The sequence below is a fragment of the Xiphophorus maculatus genome, chromosome 15, assembly GCF_002775205.1.
Source record: "Xiphophorus maculatus strain JP 163 A chromosome 15, X_maculatus-5.0-male, whole genome shotgun sequence".
In the NCBI taxonomy this organism is placed as follows: domain Eukaryota; kingdom Metazoa; phylum Chordata; class Actinopteri; order Cyprinodontiformes; family Poeciliidae; genus Xiphophorus; species Xiphophorus maculatus.
In genome coordinates, this window is record NC_036457.1 from 6,914,417 (window position 1) to 6,938,137 (window position 23,721).

At 36.9% G+C, this 23,721-nt stretch overlaps 1 protein-coding gene across 1 annotated transcript in view; it reads right to left on the reverse strand.

The window, feature by feature from the left end:
* rngtt (RNA guanylyltransferase and 5'-phosphatase) overlaps window positions 1–23,721 on the reverse strand; it is a 102,447-nt gene that overhangs the window by 74,258 nt on the left and 4,468 nt on the right. The window contains exons 5-9 of the mRNA XM_023347884.1: window positions 23,562–23,637; window positions 20,957–21,212; window positions 18,613–18,722; window positions 16,542–16,643; window positions 2,559–2,694 (exon numbers count right to left, since the gene is read on the reverse strand). Coding sequence (XP_023203652.1) covers window positions 2,559–2,694; window positions 16,542–16,643; window positions 18,613–18,722; window positions 20,957–21,212; window positions 23,562–23,637 — 680 coding nt within the window. The remainder of the gene's footprint in view (window positions 1–2,558; window positions 2,695–16,541; window positions 16,644–18,612; window positions 18,723–20,956; window positions 21,213–23,561; window positions 23,638–23,721) is intronic.

Below are 23,721 nucleotides of genomic sequence, written 5' to 3' on the forward strand. Positions count from 1 at the left end.
CGCAATTTAAGTCACCCCCTAAAATTAGCAAATGAGAATCCAAAAACGGGAGGCTACTCAATAATCTATTTGCAAACTCAGCATCATCAATGTTTGGAGCATATATGTTCACCAGAAGAACCTTTTTCTGCATCAATACTCCAGCAACTATCACATATCTGCCATATTTATCAGCTATAACATCAGTGGGCGAGAATTGTACTGTTTTACTAATCAAAATGGCTACTCCTCTTGATTTGGAATTAAAATCTGAATGAAAAAATGAGCTGTTTCTTGATGTAGCATTAAGAATTATTGACTAAATGATAGTAAATAGGCAAGTATTCATAAACTGATGGATGCATAATGAACATAGGCACAAAGTGGTGGCTGGAAGCACAAATTAGTGGATGGATGTAAGGAAGCACGGACAGATGGGTGGGCGGCAACAGTCATATGGAGGAATGGTTGAACAAAATGATGATGGATATACAAATTGGACCAACAAATCATAAATATTTTTATATTTATTATGCATAGAAAGTTAAAGACAATAACTTGAAATGTGAATATTTATCAATGTTAAATCTTCTTTTCTCTATACTTGACCTTGAAAAGCATCTAAACCAATTTCCTGATTTCTCCCGACTTTGTAAGACTGTGTAGGAACTGTGTGCAACTCAAGCACATATGTTACAAGGAGATTTAACCCAAACACAGTGCAAACAGACATATTTAAATTTATTTCATTAAATTTCTGTTCAGTAGGTCGTCAAACCAACCTGCAATATTATTTTCAAAAAAGACAGAAAAATTGCAAAGCACCTGCCACTCTGTCTAAGTGACGAAGAGCACAACAGCAAACCACACCAGTGCCTCATCTGCCTTCAGTGCGCACCAACAGGCTGCAAAATTGTAGGGAAAACATTGGACAGTGATGACAGATGGTTAAATTTACTTGCCAAATGTCGTTTGGAAATGTGGGGCCCTTTTTCCAGCTAACATTTCTCTGCTGCAGGAGATTAGTCCACTTTAGAAGAGCACAAAATGTTTCATTTCAGCATCCGACTAAGCTGCTGCAATTGACGCCGTTTTTTATCAAAGATGAAAGCAACTATGCATCTAAGGTAAAATGAGCAAGGCAATCAACTACAAGTAAAAAATATATATGGTAAATATTTACCATAATTACAACACTATTTACTGTTACTCTCTTTGACTACTGCATACTGACTCAAAATATGCAACAATTCTCTGCAAAAGCCTAAACTTACTAAATAGCTTTCAAATAATTTGATAAGTCTAAGAGAGAACAACATGTAAATTCTAGGTGGTGTATGTTTTATGAAGGGAACTGAATATTTAATAAGGTTTGCCAAAACCAGACTGGTGGAGAGGAGAAATGAAGTAAGGAATCTGTCAGCTCCTCTGTAACGCCGACAGAGGGGCTGAGGGGGAGAAATGATGCAACTGCAGAAGCTGCCATCACTGTGCATCTGGTGCACTGAACCACTGCAAAGACAGGCAGCAACAGATGAACGCACAAATGCAGCCGAGGAAAGCTACCAGGAATTTTATCTATAAGGCGGCCTAATTCAAAATCTACACTAAAAATAAAATTAAGATCATCAAAAAGTACTAGTAAAAGCAAGTAGAGATAAAGATCACCGTCATGAGCCACAGCTGAAATCTCAGACAAAAGAAAAATCCGGTTTTCTCACAGCTCCTCATAAACAGCTGAAGACAGCCTCTACAAACCGAGAGCCAGAAGCATCAACACATGAATAAACAGGAGTCAAAACAAAGCTTGTGGCAACATAAAACCATCCGTGCAGCTTCTTCAAATGAGCAGCAATATACACTGCAATTAGACGTCCCGCCTGAGCGTGGAAGCTAAATTCACCATATTATAGTCCATAACTGTTCAGCAAATAGGAGGCTGTTTTGCATAAAACAGTAAAACACAGGAGAAAAAAAATTAAAAGCAAAGCACAAAAAAATAAAACAGAAGGCAGAGAGTGTATTTCTTATCTTCTCATTCGTTCCCCTAAACACAAACAAGTGCGAAATTCATTTTACTCATCGAATTTCTGATGACAAGTAACCAATTTCCTCCCTTTATTCACGGAGGAAGAGTAAAATGACTCATAAGTATCCACCTGCTGCTTTGGGAAGCTGCGTGACCTACGCATTGCAAACATGTCGGTGGAAGGCTGGCCCTGATATTCCAGCAGGAGTGGAAGCCACTCCTGCACAACAGGAGTAACAACAAAACACACACACACACACGAAACTGTGAAACAATTAATGAGCAATTTCTCCAGAACACGCATGATCATGTTCCTGTCACCCTACTGCCTTCGCAGTGACACATGCTTCACATGCTTTCACCTAAGATTTGCAAAATGGAGACAATTTTCTGCAACACTGAGTACTGGGTGCATTCCATAAGAATGTGGAATGGACATGCAGGCTCGAGTCAGGAAATGGGAAAGTGAAAGACGACCCACAGAACATATATCAATTTAAAAATCAAAATGACCACACGTATATGTAAGGGGGGAAAAAAGCCTCCTCACCCCATCCAGCAGAGTTTTGGATAAATGGACGCGTAGATCCTTCCGGAAAGGGAACTCGAGGTTTGCTATGTGGAAGACTGAGTTGTCCCTGTCGATCATGAAAACTTCATTTTTTCCATTGATCAGCATCATGTACCTGTGAAGAATGAGTTAGCACTGTTACATACTTACAATTATGAGGCAACAATACACTAATCATATTTTGGAATGGATAAAGTTACATTAGACAACCTAGTAGGAGGATGTTTAGTTAAACAGAAAAAACGCAACATCTTCATTCCAAATAAAACATAATCTAAAAATTACATTAACAAGCTTTTTTGTTTAGGAAATGACTAATCCTTATGCACATATCCAAGACATTTTAAGAATCCATTCGCATTGAAAAAAAAAACTATATAGTTTTCAAAATCTTCGTAAACACATGGGTGCCCACATCGGTGCAAAGTTGCAACAGAAAAAAAGCCAAGTAAGTTATTTTCTAAAGAAAATTATACTAAGGCCTTTCAAAAGATAAGATATCTTTTTAAGATTAGTCTGCTGAGGTCAACAACCCCAATAGAATATTTGGTTTTTATAGCAAATCTTATAAATATGCAAATTTCTCAAGCTCATTGAATTTCAAATCCCTAATGCACCAATCTCATTGCAACAGTCCAAAACAAGCTTTGAAACATTCCTAATATCTTTATTTAAAGTCAGACAGAAATGAAATAAACTGGAATACGTAGTAGAAGAAGGGCATTATAAGGATAAACTCTGGATGCAACATGTAAAAATGAAATCAAACTGGGATCCAGCATAAAGCCTTGAGGAACAAGTATTACAAAGGAAAAATGCAGATCTACAAGTATGATTTATTGGGTGGTGATGAATAAATCCAATGGGAAAAGTCTCCAAATTAAAATAAGTGTACAAAATAGATAATAGTAACAGACATTTACTGTAATAACTATCATTGAAATCACTATTATTTTGGTCAAAATTTAAATCATGAACATTGAACATAAAAGAGAGTTCAGAAACATGTACTTGTAGTACACAAAGTTCAAAATCATTTGAACATTTGAACGTAAAAAAATATTATACATGCATAATATACACATTTCTTTTAAGGATTGGAGAAGTGGTGGTCATCCAGTTCACATAATTGCCCAATGAAATACAGTTTGTAGAAATGGGTATTAAACTATTAGAGGAAATGTGACATTTTTTCTTTTTATTTTAGCATTGCTTTGCTTCAGTACAATCCCTCCAGACAAACAATTCCTGCAATTTTCTTTTATTTATTTTGAAGATCTAATATGTTATTATGTTTCAAAGACAAACTGTGGTTAGCTAAGAAAGGCCACACTTGAAATTTGGTAGAGTACTATAAACCACACTGGAGCAAGAAAGGGTTTGTATACCTCTAATTTGTAAATGCGTTGCAAACAATTGAACTAGAACATGGTGTGAATGCGTAAAAGCTTTTATTGTGACAGAGAAAAGACGAAGGTCCAGACACACCACTTTTAATTACAAAATACCAACAAAACACTTTTGCTTTGATCAAGCTGTGATGTGTGCAAAAACTGAGCAATTAGGAGCAATATCCCCACAAAATGAATCCGTCAAACCACACCAACTTTTACAACCCACTTTTCACACAAACACCAGAAGGTTTATTTTAAAAAACATAGTCTTATCTTAGTCAAGAGTACTTATAGAAACATTTAATAACTTGAAACGCAAAAATAAATTATTCTCATTAAAAAACTGTCTCCAGCAAGTTGGGAGCATTGACAGAGTTTCAAATACAGCTAATCCCTTGCAGGACTTCCCAGGTAATTAAAAATAACTAAATGACATCCAAAATGTTTCTCCAGCACAGTCGACTGCAAAAAAACATGCAAAGGGAAAACAATGTGCCGCCAGAATCTTTTACCTGTGTGGACGTTACATATTGGTGAGAAGTGTTTTACCCTTTACACATCTCTTCAAAATCTCCTTTTGTCGCATCTTAGATCATCAACATTTTAACAGCAAAGAGAATCTGAATGAATAGAAGCAGTAGTTTTCAAGGGGTGCCTCTCATTTCAGAGGGTGAAAAAACCATCTGCACCAACATGGATCTACTTGTTACTTCCCTTGGTAAATGACAAAGTAAGCTCAGCTCAGTTCACAATCTACACCCAGACCTGACTATTGACAAACCACAGAATTGAGAAACACTTAAATAGAACCTGTCTGAAAACATTAAATTGGTTAAAAGTTCTCAAACGCTAAGAAATTCAAGAAAAAGATTAAAAACGATGTCAATTACCTTCCTCAGTCTGCAAAGGGTTCCAAATTCAACTCTAAACCTTCATGACTGAGGCAAAACACAGTGAGAGTCAGTACCTACTAATGTAGAAAAAAACAAAACCAACATCTAGAGCGCTGCAGATGTCACTTGTCTCAGTTATGATCTGTTTATTATCCACAAACAAAAAATTAAAAATAAATACTAGGCAAAAATGGCATCAATGTGAGAGATCTGGGGCAAAAACTACTGCTGACAAAAGAGAAAAAAATGGTTTCCACTTAGATTTGCCAAAAACCAACCCGAAAATCTCCAAACTATTAGGGACATATTCTGTGGAATGATGAGACAAAAGTAAACATTTATTTCAGGGTGTGTGTCCAGTTACATGTGGTTCAAACTAACAGCATTTCACAAAAACAACATCGTACAACAGTCAAACATCAACTATGTTTTCATTCAATCTTCTTCCAAGTTTTGAGCAAACTTTTAAAATGTCGCAAAAAAAGAAAATGCTGGGGCGTGCCGTGGTGGCGTAGTGGTTAGCGCGACCCATATTTGGAGGCCTTGAGTCCTTGACGCGGCAGTCGCGGGTTCGACTCCCGGACCCGACTATATTTGCCGCATGTCTTCCCCCCTCCTGTCAGCCCACTGTCATATAAGGGACACTAGAGCCCACAAAAGACCCCCTGGAGGGGAAAAAAAAAAAAAAGAAAAAAAGAAAATGCTAATTTGGCCTGTTTCCATCCACTGATTCGGAGCAAGTCAATCATGCTGTGCAAAGCGTTATTTCGTCAGATGTTGGCGCTAAGCACAGCTTTTATAAACAAGATCTTTGGGAAAAGCATTTTTGGGCTGTATATATGCTAAAATGAAAACATTTATTTTTTAAAAAAATACTCTTTCAGTCCTTAGAGTTTTAAAATTGAACCGGTCCATGTTAAACTAAAAACAATTTTATTCAATATTTCCATCTTGTTTAAAGTAAATGAATTTAGAATAGAGGAAAATGAAGCGAGGAAGAAAATACTGTTACTGGAAAATTACTTTTTCACCCAAGTAATCCCCTCTGAGAGACTCAGCAACATAAGATCGGTGACTGTTAAAAATATCTCCAGAAATAAACCATCTTACCAGTGTGGGGTCACGGTAAGAACACTTGAATAGTGTTAATTTGATTCTAGTCTTCCTGGATCCATGCTGCCAGTGCATGAAGCATCGAGACCCTTTAAACTTTAATATTTTATGTTTTTCTGCATGGTTCTCTCAGGACAATATTAGGCTGTCATAGGAAGGAAAAGTTGTAAATGACATGAGCGTACACTTCAAGTGTGAACTGATTTTCTACTCTAAGTGTTTATCTTCAACTGTGAAAGTAATCAGGTAAAATCTCTTATTACATAGAGCCGTTCTGTTGGTGAGTAAATACCCCATCTGGACAATTGTCCTGTAAGTTACATAAAACTGAAATATAATTTGAAGGAAGTCAAATGAAATTAACCAATGTTACAGTACAGTGATTAATCAATATTATTTCAGTTTTTATGGAGGTTTTACATTGCTTATGTAATCAACATTGAACCATTTGTCTAAATTCAAACAGCTAACACTGAAGATAAAACACAAGATCAGTGAAAACCTGATAGGCTTTAGTGAAATCCAGAGAGACTGGAGTGTAATCAAACTGTTCATCCAACTGTTTATTACCTCAACAACTGATTACTAAGTCAGGAACCACTGTACACAATAAATCAAAGTAAAATCCTTGATCCTTCCTTCTGTTCATTCACGGAGAGGAGCTGAAAAGATGAAAAGCTCTTAAAAAGTCAGCCCTGCTGCCTTTGTTTTCACTAAAAAACCGCCTTCAAATGTAGAAACTTTAAAGACTCAGAGGTCTTTAACCAGAAGAATTGGTTTTAATATATTTTTATTGTTATACCTAGTATTGTGAATACAGCTGTAACATATTATTTGTAACAATATTCTTGAGTAACTACTGAGCTGTACACTACAGACCAAAATCGCTGCAGTTTAATTAATTGTCTTTAAATTTTGAACATCTCAATTTAAATACTAGACTTGCGTTTGGACACAGGGAACAGAAACCCCCCACAAACTTTCATGACTTCATAACATTTTACCACTGGATGGCTAACATTATGAATGCAGCTGGCCAAAATAGATCAAACAAAATGAAACACAGAAAACAGGTAGTGGAAGCTGAGTTTAGTCAGGGACTCCAACACCAATTTTTTAAAAATGCTTTGAACGAGACCAAGATCAGATGTTTGAGCGATCAGAAAATCAATATTGTAAAACGGACGTAAAATAGACACACTACTTGAGAATCTATGTCCATTGGACAATATGGTGGCCAATCACAGAAACTCATTTAGTGTTGATTCAACTGTGTTACAGTAAGGAATGGCACAGAAATTCATTCCTAAATATGACAACCAAACTCTACAACTCCTACTTTAACCGTCGTAAAAACCTCACATTAAATGCTAAATGGACTAAATTTGCATATTGCCTTTTTAGTCATGTAATTGGAGGTAGCAAGAATCAAACTGATAACTTTCTGATTGCAGCTACCACTGCTAGTGCAATTTATCTTTATAGTATTGCTCATCATGAGGTACGGATGCAAAGTAGTTAAAATTACATTTAGAGTTTACACTAAAGAGCTTGTACCATGATATTTCTCTCCAGAATTAAAAGTGCATTTAGATTTAGATTCACTTATGAGAAGATATTGAAAATTACAGTACGCTAATTGTCAATATTACATCTTTGAGTATACTTAGTCCTATGCAGAAATGTCTCTGAGATGCTGGAAGCAGCTATTTATTTGTTCATTAAGTGACATGCAGTGGATTACATTTAATTGTATTCAACAGTGGAGAAAATGTGTTTTTAAAGCTCTCTTTAAACATGTAGTTAAGAGGAGCTGGACACTGTCCCTAATTTGCTTTTATGAAAACATTGTGAATGTGTGTGTACTAATTAGAATTCTGGTAGCTACAAATCACACATAGTGGTGTTTAAACTACGTTTGCAGCCTTAATTCAGATTACATTTTATTTCCAAATAAACTTGTTTTTGTTAGCATAATTAGAGCATGGCTTATATATTAAAATATACTATAGGGTTTTTTTTAATTACCCAAGTGAGAAATTTCAAGAGTGCAATTTATCCATAGTATTTGCAAAATAAATTATGATTCAATTTATATCTTTACATTTTTCTTGCTTGATATCCAAGATAAAAGCAGAGCAAACATTTTCAGTTTAAGGCCAATTGTGATTATGCAAGTTATTTCTATTCACTAAATGTCAGGTTTTTTTTAATAAAAGCTGAATGCTGCTTTTCCATGTTTACAGTTTGACCTCACTGGAGGAACCACTATTGATGTTTCATAGGTTCATGCTTCTTTATTACACTGAAACAAAACAATTATTTTGTGGCTTTATCAAATGAGAGGTTTTATACAAGTAGAAAATGTAAAGCAACATTTATTGGTGTGCAAACTGGCAGCTCAGACTGTAAAAAATAAAAAAGTACACCCTTTAAGAAAACATAGGCAGATGACAGAGACAGATTAACGAGTTCCCCACACACGCAGCATTGCATTTCTCATACCTGCTGTGACTCTCCACAATTGTAGCAAAGGGATTAGGTGCAATGGATGTGTGATCAGTACCAGCTGGTTGAGAAATGGAAAACTCAAAAAGATGCCAAATATAAGTGCAATAGGGAAGAAATTCTCAAACATAAAGGCTTTAAGGTATGTTTTATTATGGGAATATTGTCTCAATTAATCTATTGCTTTACAATTAACAAAATACCATATTTTTAAAAAAAAATCACCACACACCATCCAAGATAATATACAACATTCATTTTCAATATTCTTGACATTTTGAAAATGATCAGGTTAGAATTTTTTGAAAAGAACTTTTTGTCATATAAGGAACCCTTTCAACGAGAAAGAAAAAATCATTATCAGAGCCGACACTCGATAAGCTTAATTTCAGGACACACAGATGGTGTTTGATGCTCTTGTACTTTAAGACGAAGTCAGGTGTTGCAAAGAAGTCTGTTAGAGTAGTGGAGGAAGTGAACAAGGACAGCGAGATAGTGGTGAGGTGTGTGGTAAAAGTAAAACAGGTCATAAGTGTGGAACTGTATGAGACAGATTAATAGGTCAAAAAGCACTGCTCATAGGTTATGATGTTTGCTGATGACGTTGTAATATGTGGTGAGAGTAGGAAGCAAATGGAAAATACTCTAGAAGTATGTGTGGGTGGGTGCTTTGGAGAGAAGAAGGTGAAAGCACGTAGGAACAGGAGAAAATTTGTGCAAATAAGATGAAAAACAGGTGGAACTGTAAAACATATTAAAGCAATTGAAACAACAGGCATTACAAGAAAGATGCACAAGAACAGACAGCAGGCAGGGTGTACAGAGACAAAAGAAAAGGTTTATTTGTGACAGAGAGGTGTCTGCAAGAATAAAAGGAAAGATGGTAGTAACACCTGTCCCAATGTGTGATTTGGAGAGGGTGAAACTAACAAAAAAAGACTGCGGGTGAACCTGGATGAGCTGAAAAGGTTTAGATCTCCACTGGGAGTGACCAAAACAGAGACAACTAGAAATAAGTGCATCAGAAGGGCAACTCGGGTTGAGCAATTTGGAGATGAACTTAGAGAGGCAAGGCTGAGATGAGTTGGACATCTGCAGAGGAGGGAATAACAGATGAACTGGAGAGAAAAGGTTGCATATGAACTTGGCAGGGAAGGAGGAGGAAAAAAGGAAAAGAAATGAGAAGGTTCCTGAATGTAGAGAGGAAGGTTTTGCAGGGAGTTGATGTGAGACAGGAGAAACAGTGTGAGAAAGACACCTCTAAAGTTAGAAGAAGGAAAGAAATAAATGGACCCTAAAATAAAAACAAATTTAGGGTTTAACTTCTAATTGAATAAGCTTTAATATACTAAATTAAATGCATATGGACAATAGTATTTTAGGCCAAAAATGAATTTCAAACCACCTTTAAATTGGGGTTAAAAGAAGCAAAAAATACAATACAATAGCTGTAATACACACAAACCAGAAAAAAACTTTTTGGACTATCTTCCTAAAAGCGTGTTGGTCTCTCTTTTGCTGAATTTATGGCTCGTTGAGGCATGAACTCCATAAGACCCCGGAGGGTGTGCTGTAGCACTAAAATGTTAGAAAATCCTTTAAGTCCAGAGGTGAGGCCATCATGGCATCCAACAGAAGTATGATTGGATTGGGATCTGGGGAGTTTGGAGGCCAAGTCAACATGTCAAACTTCTTGAGCTCCTCAAACCTTTTCTTTTTCTGTTTATGGCAGTTTCATTGTACAGTTGAAAGAGATCACAGGCATCAAAAATAGCAGGGAGACTTTGACTGATGTGCACCTATGCAGCCTCATACACAACACAGTGTTTTCTGACAACTTTCAATCAGATCCATCAATAACTGCTTCTGCAGTTTTAGTTGTTTTCCCACCCATGATCATGTCGCTGCACACAGGGAACAACCCATAGGAGCTGAAATTTTGTAGTCAACTAGGCATCGCAATTTGGCCCATGTCAAATTCACTAAAATCTTTGGACTTGCCCAATTTTCAAGCTACCAACACACCAAGTTTGAGGCCAAAATGTTCGCCGAATAGACTCTGCCTTAAAGGTTATGAAGCAATTATAAGTGTAATTCACTTCTCAAGTCAGTGGTTAGATTATATAAAAAAGAAGTTTCTTCAACCCAAAACTCTAAGTATTAAATACTCTGAAAAAGTGCGCATTTCAGTGAGTAACTTGAAAATGCAGTTTAACAAAACAGCTTGAAGAGCAGATTACCAAAGGTAGCATATCATTGTAACAAGTCAATAAACAACATCACTACTTTTCCTCCAGTGCAGGTAGATGCCACTCCCTTTAAAGTTAACAATCCTTTTAACTGAGTATTATTTAAAGAAAATCCAATAAGGCTATGCCCATAACTTAATTATTCCCAAGTGCTTCTAAAAGATGTTTGTCCAGTGAAGAGGCTACACAGTTAAGGGTAAAGAGAAGAGTTCAATATCCCACTGTCTTACAGTATCTGAAAGAAGAATCAGATGCGGGAGGAGGAGAAGAGGAAAAATAAAGTGCTGGCCAGATATTGCTGCACTTTTCACGGTGAGAGTAGACACGGTTATCGCAGGATTTACCAGGGTGAGGAAGAAAGAATCCAATGTCTGCACAGCTCAGTTTAGGCAAATCATAGTACACACAAACGGGAAAATCTCCTTTTGAAAACGAATAATGGGTTTTATGTCACAAAATGACTAATGGCTCAAAAGATCAAACAGGCTGAGAGCCACAGCTGAGAAGATCTGTCATCCAGTACGGACACAACAGGTCTGAGCTGAGCAGAAGTGGTTCCCCTGCTGTCTAATTGGCCAGTTAGCCATGGGTAATGTTGTCAAGTGCTCAGAAGAAAAAAAAGAGGAAGACCATTAGTTCACTGCTACTCCCAGTGGCCCTGCTCTTCATCCCAGTTTCACCTGATTCATCTCTTCCCCACTTCTCCGAAATAATTTCACAGCAGAAACTGTAATCGTTTCCTCCGACAAATCAGGAAACTATTAAATATAATGTGCTCTTTTATGCACACAAGTGTAGGTCTGTTCGCCTCTGCCTCTTCTGTTTCTGTCTCCCTGTCCTCTAATGGACGCTGTGAGGCTTGGATTTTATTCCTACACCCTGAGCCATGTCCCCCAAGCTCTTTAGCCCTAATGAGGCGTAGATGGCAGGAGCGCCAGCTTTGCTAGTCCAGTCCTGCGGCATGACTGACAGCAGCTGAGCTTCAGGGGAGGGCTTAAATCAGATCCAAGGGCTTTGCACATCATTAGTGGTATGTGAAGGGGAAGTGCTGCATTTTTCGTCAAACCAATGAGGCTCGGGTTATTTTCCCTTTAAAGACAAAAAGGAAATTGTGACTGCCCTTTCAGATTAGAGGTGAAGAAACTTTATGTTGCCAGATCTTGTTAGTGTGTTGTGATAAACATAGTTGAAAAAATATACATATAGGAATTTAACTTTGTGACTCGCATTTCCAGATTTATTGAAGCAAATAAATAGTTAATTTTATGGCAGATATTTTTTGTAGTGGTACAGCTTTGCTGTCTAGTCTTAGTCTTTACCTTTGGTTGCAGCAGTGGAATTCTATGAAAAGCTTTCTAGTTAAATTTTAATTGCTGGTCTTTATTGTGGATTGCTGTAAAATTAATTGACCAATGGGACATGAATACAGATCTGAATCTTTATTGAACCTACAAATCTGGACATGAGGGGAGGGCGAACAGATTGGATGGATAAAGTGGTGGGAGGATGAAAGAACAGATGATTAGATAGATTGGTTAGCAGGTACATGGGTGCTGGATAGACAGAAAGATGGACAGAGAGATGGACGGATGAAAGACAGATGAACAAGTGAAAGGATAGATTGATTGATAGTGTGTAACTTTAAAAAAATCTACAACAAAACAGTTTTATTGGATCAACTTTTTAAAAAAATTCTGATTCTGACAACATTAAACGGTACATGGAAGAAATTCTGAGAATAAAAACATGGGAGGGATTGGTTTAAATTTGACTTAGACTAAAACAAAACTTTGTGTCATTTGTGGAATTCATCAAGATTCTATTCTCAATCTCCACTTTTACTCATCTTACAATATCAATGCAGGTGCCACACAGCTTTCTACAGGTGCAACTAAAAAACATGGAATCTTGTGGAAAAGTTCCAAAATTCATCAATAGTGATTTCAGAAAACAAAACTCAGATTAATAGACATAGAAAAATTCTTCAAGCATTTGTTTCTTTTACTTTTTATGATTATAGCTTGCAGATAACAAAACCCTCCAAATTCATTGTTTTGAAAATTAGATGACATAAGACTAATTAAAAATAGATTTTTTAAAAACAGACTCTTACAGTGACATCATCCAGAATATTCATGGTCAAAGATGTATAGGGTCAGGGTTTCCTCAAGTGTAAGAAATGTAGACAAATGTAATTTCCTTTGGCGGTAGTATTTAGTTCCTCATCTATGAAACTCCTTTAAACCACTACAAGCCTAAATCATTTTATTTTTTCATGTCTTATCTGTTTATTTTTCAAATTGCGTTTTGTTTACTTTTTAAATTGTCTTGAAAGTGCCTTTTAAACTATTTTTTAATTTCTTTAGCACTTTGTATGAATGATGCTGTAAAGTAAAACCTGCCTTGAAATACGTACATATTTTCAAATCCTACTTTCTTGTCATTTTTTTTCTATCTTCTCCATTCTTTCTGGATCTGGAAAATACATAATTCATGACTATTCAAAAAATCCAACACTGAACTCTGTAAATAACAGTGTTGACTAAAACCTCCCTTATTTACAAAGAGTAAACAAAGACAAAGTGGTTCTAAAACGGCACTCTCCAACTGCTTTATTTTGGATAATAGTTTATTCTTTTCAAACCGGAAAGAAGCAACCAAGTCCAATTTTTAAGAGCAAACTTCTTTCTGACGGCTACAAGCAGGCTTCAATACAACCTCACAAAGTCATGCAACAATGAACAGCTGATCCCAACTATGTTGAGGAAATAGTTTCAGGACTTGAACTAGGCAAGCTGTAGCTTTACAATGAAAAACAACATGCTTTGTGCGTTATGTAACTTACTTTCATAAGTAAAACAAATGCTTAGTTTATTTATATCTTTTAACTGGATTTAAACCAAGCAGCTCAGTCTTCTGAGAACATTCATTCTGATTAAACCTCATTATCTAATAGAGAGTAATTCATAATTGATAATTATTTTAACTGAATCTTTGAGGAACGAAAATGAATTAGAGTAATCTTAATACAGGAAATCCAAAACTTTCCAAAGTCTTTCATCAAGAAAATCCAAGTCATTTCTTTAAAACCCAAACCGCTCACACCTCCTCCCCTCATCTTGCTCCTTTTCCTCCTTCCTTACTGATGCACAAACCAATCAACCAATGTCAGAAGACCCTATAACAAGCCGATTTAAAATTCAACTGAGTTGAAGTTTCTCCTCTTGGCCAATTCGCAGATTTTCCAAAGCCCATTAGAAGCCATGCACTTGCCAGATAAGACAGTGACAGTTTATTGTTTGCTGTATGGCTGCTCTGTGCATGAGGGAAAGACTGCAAATTATTTTTAGCTAAGTAGATTCACTTCAGCAGTTTGTCATCATTTTTTGCTTGTTATTGTGTTAGTGAGCAATGCAGTTGAGCTGTCAGGTTTGCTGATGCACAGCCCTGCAGTCACAAAATGAGACTGCCAGGATCATTTTCTTGGGACAGAGAGGATCTCTAGAAGAACAATAAAGTTGGTTAATTTTCCTTTTGTTTGGTTTACCTTTTCACAAAAAATAATTAAAAAAATTGCACACCATTGCTAAAAATAATGAATTTTAAAATACAATTTATTTAATTAGAATCAGGAAACACTTAATTAAAAATGTCCTGCACTTTTCATTGAGTACATGATAAGAATAATTTACTGCAATTCAGTTATGATCATTACCCCTTTGGAAACAGCACATTCTACTAAGCATGCACACTACCTTTACATTTATCAGTCTTGTTATATTTTAAAATTTTTATGGTGTTTTTTTTTAGATTTTAACAATGAATAGAGTGGGATCAAGAATTAATAATCAATATTTTTCATGGTATTTGTCTCTGACCACTGATAACCCAAAATTTTCTCAAACCAAATAAAACATAAGTATTGTGATGATACAGTTCAATGCAGTATGCCCTGCTTGTTGTTGTTTTTTATTCCCAACATTAAAATGTTTCTTACTAACTATGAGGAGAGTAAAAAAAAAGAAGTAATATCAGCATAGCGCATATCCTGAGCCTGGGTGATGAGTCACACACAACATGCTGCGCCTCATTTCTGCATCACTACTGATGAAATCACATACAGCATCGCTACCCTTTAAAACTCCAGTTGCTGGAGGGAAGACAGGTTGCACGTCAAGAGTTTAGGTAAGCAGAGGAAGAGCTCAAAGTCTCTGATCAAATTTAAGAAAACTTTTAACTGCATTCTCAAGCGTTTTGCAGATAACAGCAGCTAATTACGCACATTAGCAGCGTCCTGGTCAGGAGCCAAATCTGTTCCCTCCAAGTCTCCCGCTTACAGGAAATTAAAGCGCCGATATGTAAAATTCTGAAATTGACTGCAGTCATTAAATATTCATCTGCACACAGCGCATTTGCACCAGTCAAAGAGGCAGTGCTTCACAGCCGACTAGCAGAATACTAAAATGTCTCTCTTCCCTTGCAGCAGTGGCCTCGAGCAGTAGAGAGACATGAAACAAAAGAAAACAACAAATTCACAACGTGACGGGAAAGAGCAAGTGCCCTGGTGCATTTCTTATTCTTCATGGATGACAGACTGGACAAAGTCATTCCTCTGAGTCTGGATTTATCCATCAGAGCAGCTAATTTACACATCTTCACTGCCATACAGAAAGCAGCCTGCTTGATTAGCTATATACTGTAATTAAAACTTAATGAGGGAGTACAAGTCGTGTTAAGCTTCCTTTCAGACCTCAAACAAAGTCTTAATGGCTAAGCTCAGTCATACTTTAAGGACCTTCTGGTGCTGTTTTATCCTAACAGAGCAGTGGTGTACTCCCATGAGACCAGAATTGTTTTCCAAAGTTTAGGTTCTGGAATCAAAACTGCTGCAGTAAGGTATAAAGCATTTCATAACATACAGAATAATTACTTCTTCAGGCTCAAGTGATTCTAAATTCCCATGATAAAAGTTACTGAAAAGGAATCATTGATTGTCTTTCTATCCTTTAATCATACTGCAAAGTTTTACAGTCGCTGTGTACTTTGAATAAATGTGTCTTGATATTATTTTCTGTTTTTCTGTCATATTTCAAGGTTTCAGTGTGATGATTTGGGGCTGCTTTGCTGCGTAAGGAACCGAATAACTTGAAACAGTTGATGAAAACCAAAATTTTGTTCTCAGTGAGTCCACCTCTCAAAATCTAAAAAAGTCAACAGTTTTGGAGTGGTCTAGTCAAAGACTAGGCTTCAGTGTGATTAAGAAGCTGTGGCATGACTTTGAAACGTGTGTTGAAAACATTTCAATGTGGCAGAATTCAAACAATTGTGCAAAAAAAAAAGAAAAAAAGAAGAGTGATATGTCTGGCTCATTGCCAGTTGTAGACGCTTTATAGTAGAAGACAGATCAAGCATTGATTAGATTTAGGTGAATTACTTTTCACATAGAATCAGGTTGGTCTGAATTCACGTAATGAATAAAATAATCTCTTGAAAACTACAGTTTGTATTTACTCAGGTTATCATTGTCTGGTATTAAATTTTAGTTTGATGATTTGAAACATTTAAGTGTGACAGGAAAGCAAAAAAAAAAAAAAAGAAAACCTGCAAGGGAGAAATGTGTTTCCAGCACCTTGGATGATGAATTAAACAAACGTTGCACAGCTCTCCTTGAAGACATAAACTCAATGTGTTCCCATTGACTCAGAACAAGCTCAATCAATTAGACACACAAATTCTATCTCATCAGAGATAGAAAGTATGGCACCTGCACTGGCATGTGCTGCAAAAAAAAGAAAATCAACTTACCGTGTGCCATCAGCTTTCCAGCTGACTTTATAAGGATTCTGCTCTAGAAAACGAAGATTTTGTCGGTCCATGGACACTGGCTGCGCACCCGGAAATCCAGACCTGTTATCAGAAAATATTGTAATTGGGCTCACATTTAGTCCAATATTTCATTAAATCACATAAAACATTACATCATATAAAACAAAAATTAGCAATTTATTTCACAGGAACATCTATCATTACGCAAGACATCGATCACATATATACGCTCTTATTGAAAACTACGCAGCATCTCTTCTTAGCTCAATATTAAGTCTAATACAGTAATTCTTTATCAAGCCCAAAGTTTACAAATCTTATAGAAGGCTTTTTATGTAAATAATTGCTTGAAAATCCAAACATGATACATGTGACACTGAAAGGAAACAGTGACTGGCTAAAAAAACATTAAATTACATCAAGAGTTAGTAAACAGCAGAGAGAAATACTTAAAACTGACTTTCATTTCAACATGCAATGGACACAAATGCAAGTATTTTAATATTTAGACAGAAAACCACTGATAGTTAATAATAATCAGATTATTATGGCAAACATTAGTTTCCGCTTAAAATGGCTAAAAATCTCACCCACATGTATGACACCAAGAGCATATGATTAAAACATTGCTGGTCTGCATTTTGAGGCCAGATTGTCTTGTTTACACATGAAAGACTTTGTCTAGTAAGCTTCTGATTGTTGAAGTGAGAGTGAACATCATGAATGAGATCAAAGGAGATATATGAGGGCTTCAAAAAAAAGCCTGGGCTTTTTAAAGAGTCTCAAAAGAAGTAGAAATCAACCCTGGCACTGTATCGAAAAAAGATGGAGGACAAAAACAACTACAAACATGGTCATACAAGCAAGCTTATCTCATGAGGAGATGAGAAGGTGACAGAAGAAGTTCCCGAAATTCCTGAAGTGTCATCCTGAAACCTACAGCAGGTACTTGTACAGTCAGAAAAAGACTGTGCACATTTAACTCTAATGGGAGGTATGCAAAGAGGAAACATTTGTTCCACCTTTCAAGATAAAGACCAGATTAAGGTTTAATAAAGTGAATATAAACAAAGATCAGGACTTCTGGAGAAATCTTTGATCTTTAGATGTACGGGTGTATATTGAATTATTCTGATACCAGAACAAGAGGACGTGCTCGCTCGTAAACCAAATGCAGATCCCGGGTTGGTTGTGTAAATAAGACTAATTCTTACTTGTCTCATCTGACTAAATAAAAGTTAAATAAATAAAAATCTTATATAAAACTATTAAGAACAGAGATTAAAGTGTTATGGTTAGGGGAGGCTTTTCTGCTTTGATTGTTTTGCATGCATCAAAGAGTGATTGAAAAAATGACTAAATTTGATTTTTATTAATAAATAAATATTTCATAGATATAAAGCTTGTTTGGGAGTTTTTAAGCTTGAACTGTAGAAATGTTGCAGCTTTAACTGCCTAGTTATTTCCTTAAAAACATTCAGTATATTATAAAGTCTGTAAAAGTGAAAGGATGAGCTCAGAAAGCATGGAAAATTTTGCCCTCCTACAATAGATAAGATAAATAAAGGACACTCCACGTAATTTTGGTTCTACACACCGATTACTTCGAGAACATTTTCTCTTTTGAAACCCTTCATGGAAAAACCCTCTGCATCAGCCCATTTAGATGACATTGTAAAACTAGAAATTAGCACACGGCGCTTAAAGAAAGTATTTAAAAGCAAGCAAATTACAGTGTGGATTGTTCTCTGTGCTGGGATGAGACAGCTCAGCGGGGCTGGCAAGTTCCGTTAAAGAAAAAAAAAACTGCTACGGTATATTCCCCTAAAATATAAAAATCTATTTCTGATTTTACCCCCTGCCTGAAAGTGTGAAGATGCTCCAAAAATAAAAAACAAGGAGAAAATAAAGTTGAAACAGATGAGTCACTCCTAACTATGTACACCTACATACATTTGTATACACACAGTTTCCCAAAAGAGAGAGAGAGCGAGGAGCGTGTTTCCCAAAAGAGAGAGAGAGCGAGGAGCGTGACTAAGGAGCGCCTCACCTGTCCCACTCGGCCATCTCCTGACACATTCTTTGGATCTCGCCCAACTTGGGTTGGGTCGTGACCTGTGTGACCCCTTTCACTGAGATCCCTTCAAGAAACACTGCACCCTGAGAGGAGAAAGTAAAAGAAAGAGGAAAGTAAAAAGGTGTGGAGTTTGGAATAAACATTCACCTCCTCCTACACACAGTGATCCAAAACAGATGTTTCTTTGGTTCTGAGTTGCCGAGTACAAAAGGAGCAGGCAGAGATATTCAAAGAAAAATCCTATTTTTATTTTTAACCATCTGAAAACATTGACACATTAATTATTGAAAGTATTAGCCTCATAAAGCTTGCTATTCTGCCTCGACTCAGTCTCACTACAGCTTTAACCTTGCTCTTATACTGCTGACACAATCACTTTTAAAGTACTTCCTCCTTTCATTTGCTTGTTTTTTGATGCTTGTTCTGAGCAGGTAAGTCCTGCTAACTGCTTCAATGTGAGAGTAAAAAGAGACAAACAGAAACAGATGAGGCACAACAGTGTGTCATCTCAAATACAGCAAATCCGTATTAGGAAAAATAGCTGCAGAGGAAAGAAAACTTAGTAATGTCTTATGCACTCCATTCAGCAATTAACAAAATATAAAGGAGCACAGACATTAAAGTCAAAACTTTTTTTTTTAGCTGACATGAAATTAGACCAAACTATTTTGTTTTAAGTCAAGATTTCTCCAATAATGGCTTTTTGGTTATTTGCCTCATTCTCACTGACAAATATGGTGTAACAGATTTGAAGCCACCTTGCTCACACACTCCAATATTGGAGTTGTTGCTCCAATATTTCCACATAACGCCTTTTGTGATGCTATCCATTTTACACTCTGCAGCAAAACACTCCCCTTTTTATTCCAAAATGTTGTAATGGTCATTATGTCCAAACATCCCAAGTTCAGCTTCACCAGACCAAAATGTCACAAAGAATTATTTGTCCAATTGCAATTTCAAACTATAATCCAGCATTTAATTTTGATTTCAAAATAATGGCTTGTTCTACACTCAACCTTTTTCACTGTGGATAATGAATCTTCCCCTTGTTTTTTGCTTTTGTTCTGTGGTTGAATTTGCTGAAATTGGTCCAAAATGCATTCATGATCTCTGGGACACACATACTTACAGATGAATATGTCACTTTCAATCTTCTGGGAATTGTACCAAGGGATGAACAAAACTTGTGAAGGCCTACTATTCCCATTATTGATAACTTAGCGGATTTTCTAATGATTTCCAAAATGGAGTTTTTGAAGTGTTGCCACTTAACTCAAATTTTGCACATTAACTACTACATTAAAACTACGCATTATTTAAAATTCTGACTTTGAAACAAAACAAAGTCATTTAGTCAATAGAGAAATGATTTAATCAGTCACATAAGTGATCTTTTCTATAAGCTCCACTGTTTGTTCAAAAACAAACCTGAAGAGAGAGGGATTATATCATTCCGATTGCTTTAAAAGTTGATCATGATAATACTGGGTAATGGCTTGGCCTCCAGCAATTTACCATCAGCGATATGTTCCAGCTTCCTCTAAAATGGTTTGTTACAGCAGAGTGCACACGAGTGAGAAAAGGGATCTAATTTCTCCCTCACCTCGAATGCCTCTGACCTGGCAGAGAGTGTGGCTAATCTCCTGAGATCAGAGCTGCAGAGTCCAACAGAGCAGCAGAAGTGGATTCTGGGTGGCCACAAGAAACAAGAAATAAATTCATTTTTTAAAAATCCATAAAAGAAGCAGGTGGGCTAATGGATGAAATTATACTTTTAGAATAATTATGAAAAGATTAGAGGACTTTAGCAGGCTCAGAAGGAACAAAAAATGTTTTAAAACCACCCAATTACTCTGGTTACCATTAAACATTGAAGTCAAGTGTTTCCACAAATACTCTCGGGCTCTGCACATATTTTTCTCCTAACAGCCAGGCAGCCACAGACTGGTCTAACTGAAGAGGTGGGCCTCTCAACCGAGAGACAGTATTCCTTAACGACAGCCGAGTGCTGCAGTAACGGCTCTAAGAGCTGCTGCTCTCTTCTCCAGATCTGTCTGGTGGATCATATTCTCGCCTATTAGGTTCGCCTCGACTCAGGTTTTCAATGTGGGCGCAATAAAAAGTTAAAAAATACATGTTATTCTCCGTTATTTTTGAAGTAGCGTCTCACTGCAGCAGTAAATCTAAGATTATAATTACAATTTGTTTATCACATGTGGTTAATTAATATATATATCTATATATATATATATATATAGGGGACTATTTTTACAATCCTGCGTCACATCACATCAGCCAGCACGGAGCCTCTGACCAGTTTTAGTTTCTCCTTCTTCCTCTTGCCCGGCGCCAACCCCGAGGAGCTGGGGCCCGACTCCTGGCCAACCGCGTTGCCGTCGTCGTCCACATCGCCGCCATCGTCGTCGTCGTCGAAGCACCACTCGGGCAGCGCGGGGGCTGGAGGCGTGTCCTCTTCGTCACCATAGCGACAGAAAAGCTCTTTGAGGTAGTCTCCCTTATAGATCCCAGGAGCCCGAGCCTGGGCGAAAGCAGCCACAGCTGCCTCGATGCTGATAAGGAAAAGAACAAAACAGATGGGGAGGGTTTGTGTTTGGTAAAAACTCACCCGGGCAGGAAAATAAATAAAAACTTCATATCACCACTACTGCGATGTTAAGTTTTCAATGTGATGTTTTCTGTTCCTAAAGAGATAATAAATATTTCCTATATTACAGATGATGACTGGATTTGATCAAAGTACCATAATCATTTTGTAAAAGGTCTAAGTGTATTCAAATTTAGTTACAAACAGTCTTTTAAGGCTGCAGCAGCTAAATGAGAGGACTGACTTATACTTTTTAGCAGCTTAAGGTTACAACATGGCTCTTATTGTCATTATAAACACAAAGGAAATTGTATTTATTTTAAAATTTATGAATTTAGGCTCCAACACAGGTATTTTGGAGCAGTTTGGGTTGCATAGTGAAACAGAAGGACCTTCGCTAATAGAGGTGGTGCTACTGTGGCCTCAATTCTAAAACCAATTCTTCACCTCTTCACAGCTCATCAGCCTAAACCAACAAACTACAATGCATTGCTTTGGAAGTTTACATAATAGACCAGCATAAAGTAGACCATAGTTGGAATACTCTGTTTTGTTTTGCTTTGTTTTTATAAATATAAAAAGCAGGTGTGGCCTGAATTTGTGTTAAACCTTTAAGACTCAATACTTCGTAGAACCAAATTTTCTCTTCAATGTCTAAGTCTTACCATAGATTGTCAGTTTTATTTTGATCTGGACTTTGATTGGAGCATTCTAGCATCATTCTGAATATATCAAGATTGCGTAATATTTAGCTCTATCCATTGTGGTAATTTCAATTCAAAACCTTCATTACTCCCAAAGGGAAATTAAATATAGTTGAAACTCTTCTTGTTGGTTCTGTTCTGGTGGTCCCCAGAACAGAACCAGCCTTCAATCTCAGGTAGTTTAGCATTTTTAAGTCTCTAAAGGCTCTGATGTTGCTTCCCCAACAGAGGATAGCAGAAGGTTTGATTAAGTTTCACTTTGTCTAGTCTGTCGGTTTAATTGGGTGACCATTTCTTTGTAGGTTCACAGTTGTGTCATTCTCTAATCATTTTTGTCAGGCTGAATAGTAAAGCATGCCATGCATTTCAGATTTTCACTTAAAACTATGAATAATTTTCCTCTTGCTTACCAAATATTTGTCTTTTTGTGTTTCTTATCAACATAAAATCTCACAAAATTACATTGAAAATTATGTCTGTACACAACAAAATGCAAAAACTTCGAGGACAGAAATCTGGTGCCTAAAAGTAGAACAGAAGGCTTTTCTCAATGGCTTCATGGCTTTATCAAGACTTTAACCTTCCATCTGCTCTAATTCATAATAGAAGACGTGGCTAATCCAGTCACCTGTCAAGTCATTTTTATTTTTTTACCTGCTTGCCCTTTAACAAACAGCTTAAAGGGATGTCGTCCAACATGGCTTTGTGCAACATCTGGTGTAACTGGGCTAAATCCTGCAATTATTATGATGGATTCTAGTTTAGCTTTTACGCCTAAAGAGGCTATTTTTCATCCACATTGAGCTCCTTAGGGTATAAGATATTGATTAACAGCAGAAACTTCCCAAATTAAAATTTCACTCAAAACAAACTATGTGTTTCATGTTTTAAAGTTGGGAGTTGCAGTCTGATCTTAAACCGTGGACATAAACAAAAAAATTACTTGGCATTCACATCATCATAGATAAACTGTTATTGCAGGCCTAATCACACATTAATGACAATTCCATTTCTATTTCCAGCAACAATCCAAAAATAACAGATAAATAAATAAATTTGGACCACTGTTAACAGTTTCAGAGCTGAATTATCTTTCAACACATTAACAGTGGATGACAGCTGAAAACGGCCTGAGAATTTTCATTTCACAGGAAACAGTGGGAGGTGGGAGGGTTTAATTCAGCCCCCACATCTCCAGAGATTCTCCACCTCAGAGCAAAGATGCACCCCCAACCCCCAGCCGTCCTGCTCGGCTTCTGGAAACCATTTCCATCTCTGAAAAAGGCCCGGTCGCCGCTACCTGGCCGGCCTTTGCGATGCTCCGTGTTGATTGGTACTGACGGAGTGCACTCATGTGGCATCTCACACATTCTGTAATCTCTCAGAGACAAAAAAGGAAAAAAAAATAGCACAAAAGGCAAGCTGAAGAAAGACTGCTGGGAGGATGAAACTGAAGTAATGATGCAATCCACTGGAGAGACTCTGGATAGTCTGAGTTATCAAGCGAGACGACTGCGAGCAGCTCACAGGTGTATGGGCGCACGCTCGGGGTCCTGGATCTTTCTGTAATCCTGCACTCAGACGTATGAATGATCACAGTCAGCTCTTACCTCCAGTCCATCTTCTCCACCAGGTACGCACATATCAGAAAGCCTGTCCGATTGAAGCCATGTGTGCAGTGCACTCCTTCAGGAGACATAAAAATGTTTGAAAAAACAGCAAATTAAATATGCGGTAGATGCAAACTTCTATACAATCAGAGGAATACAC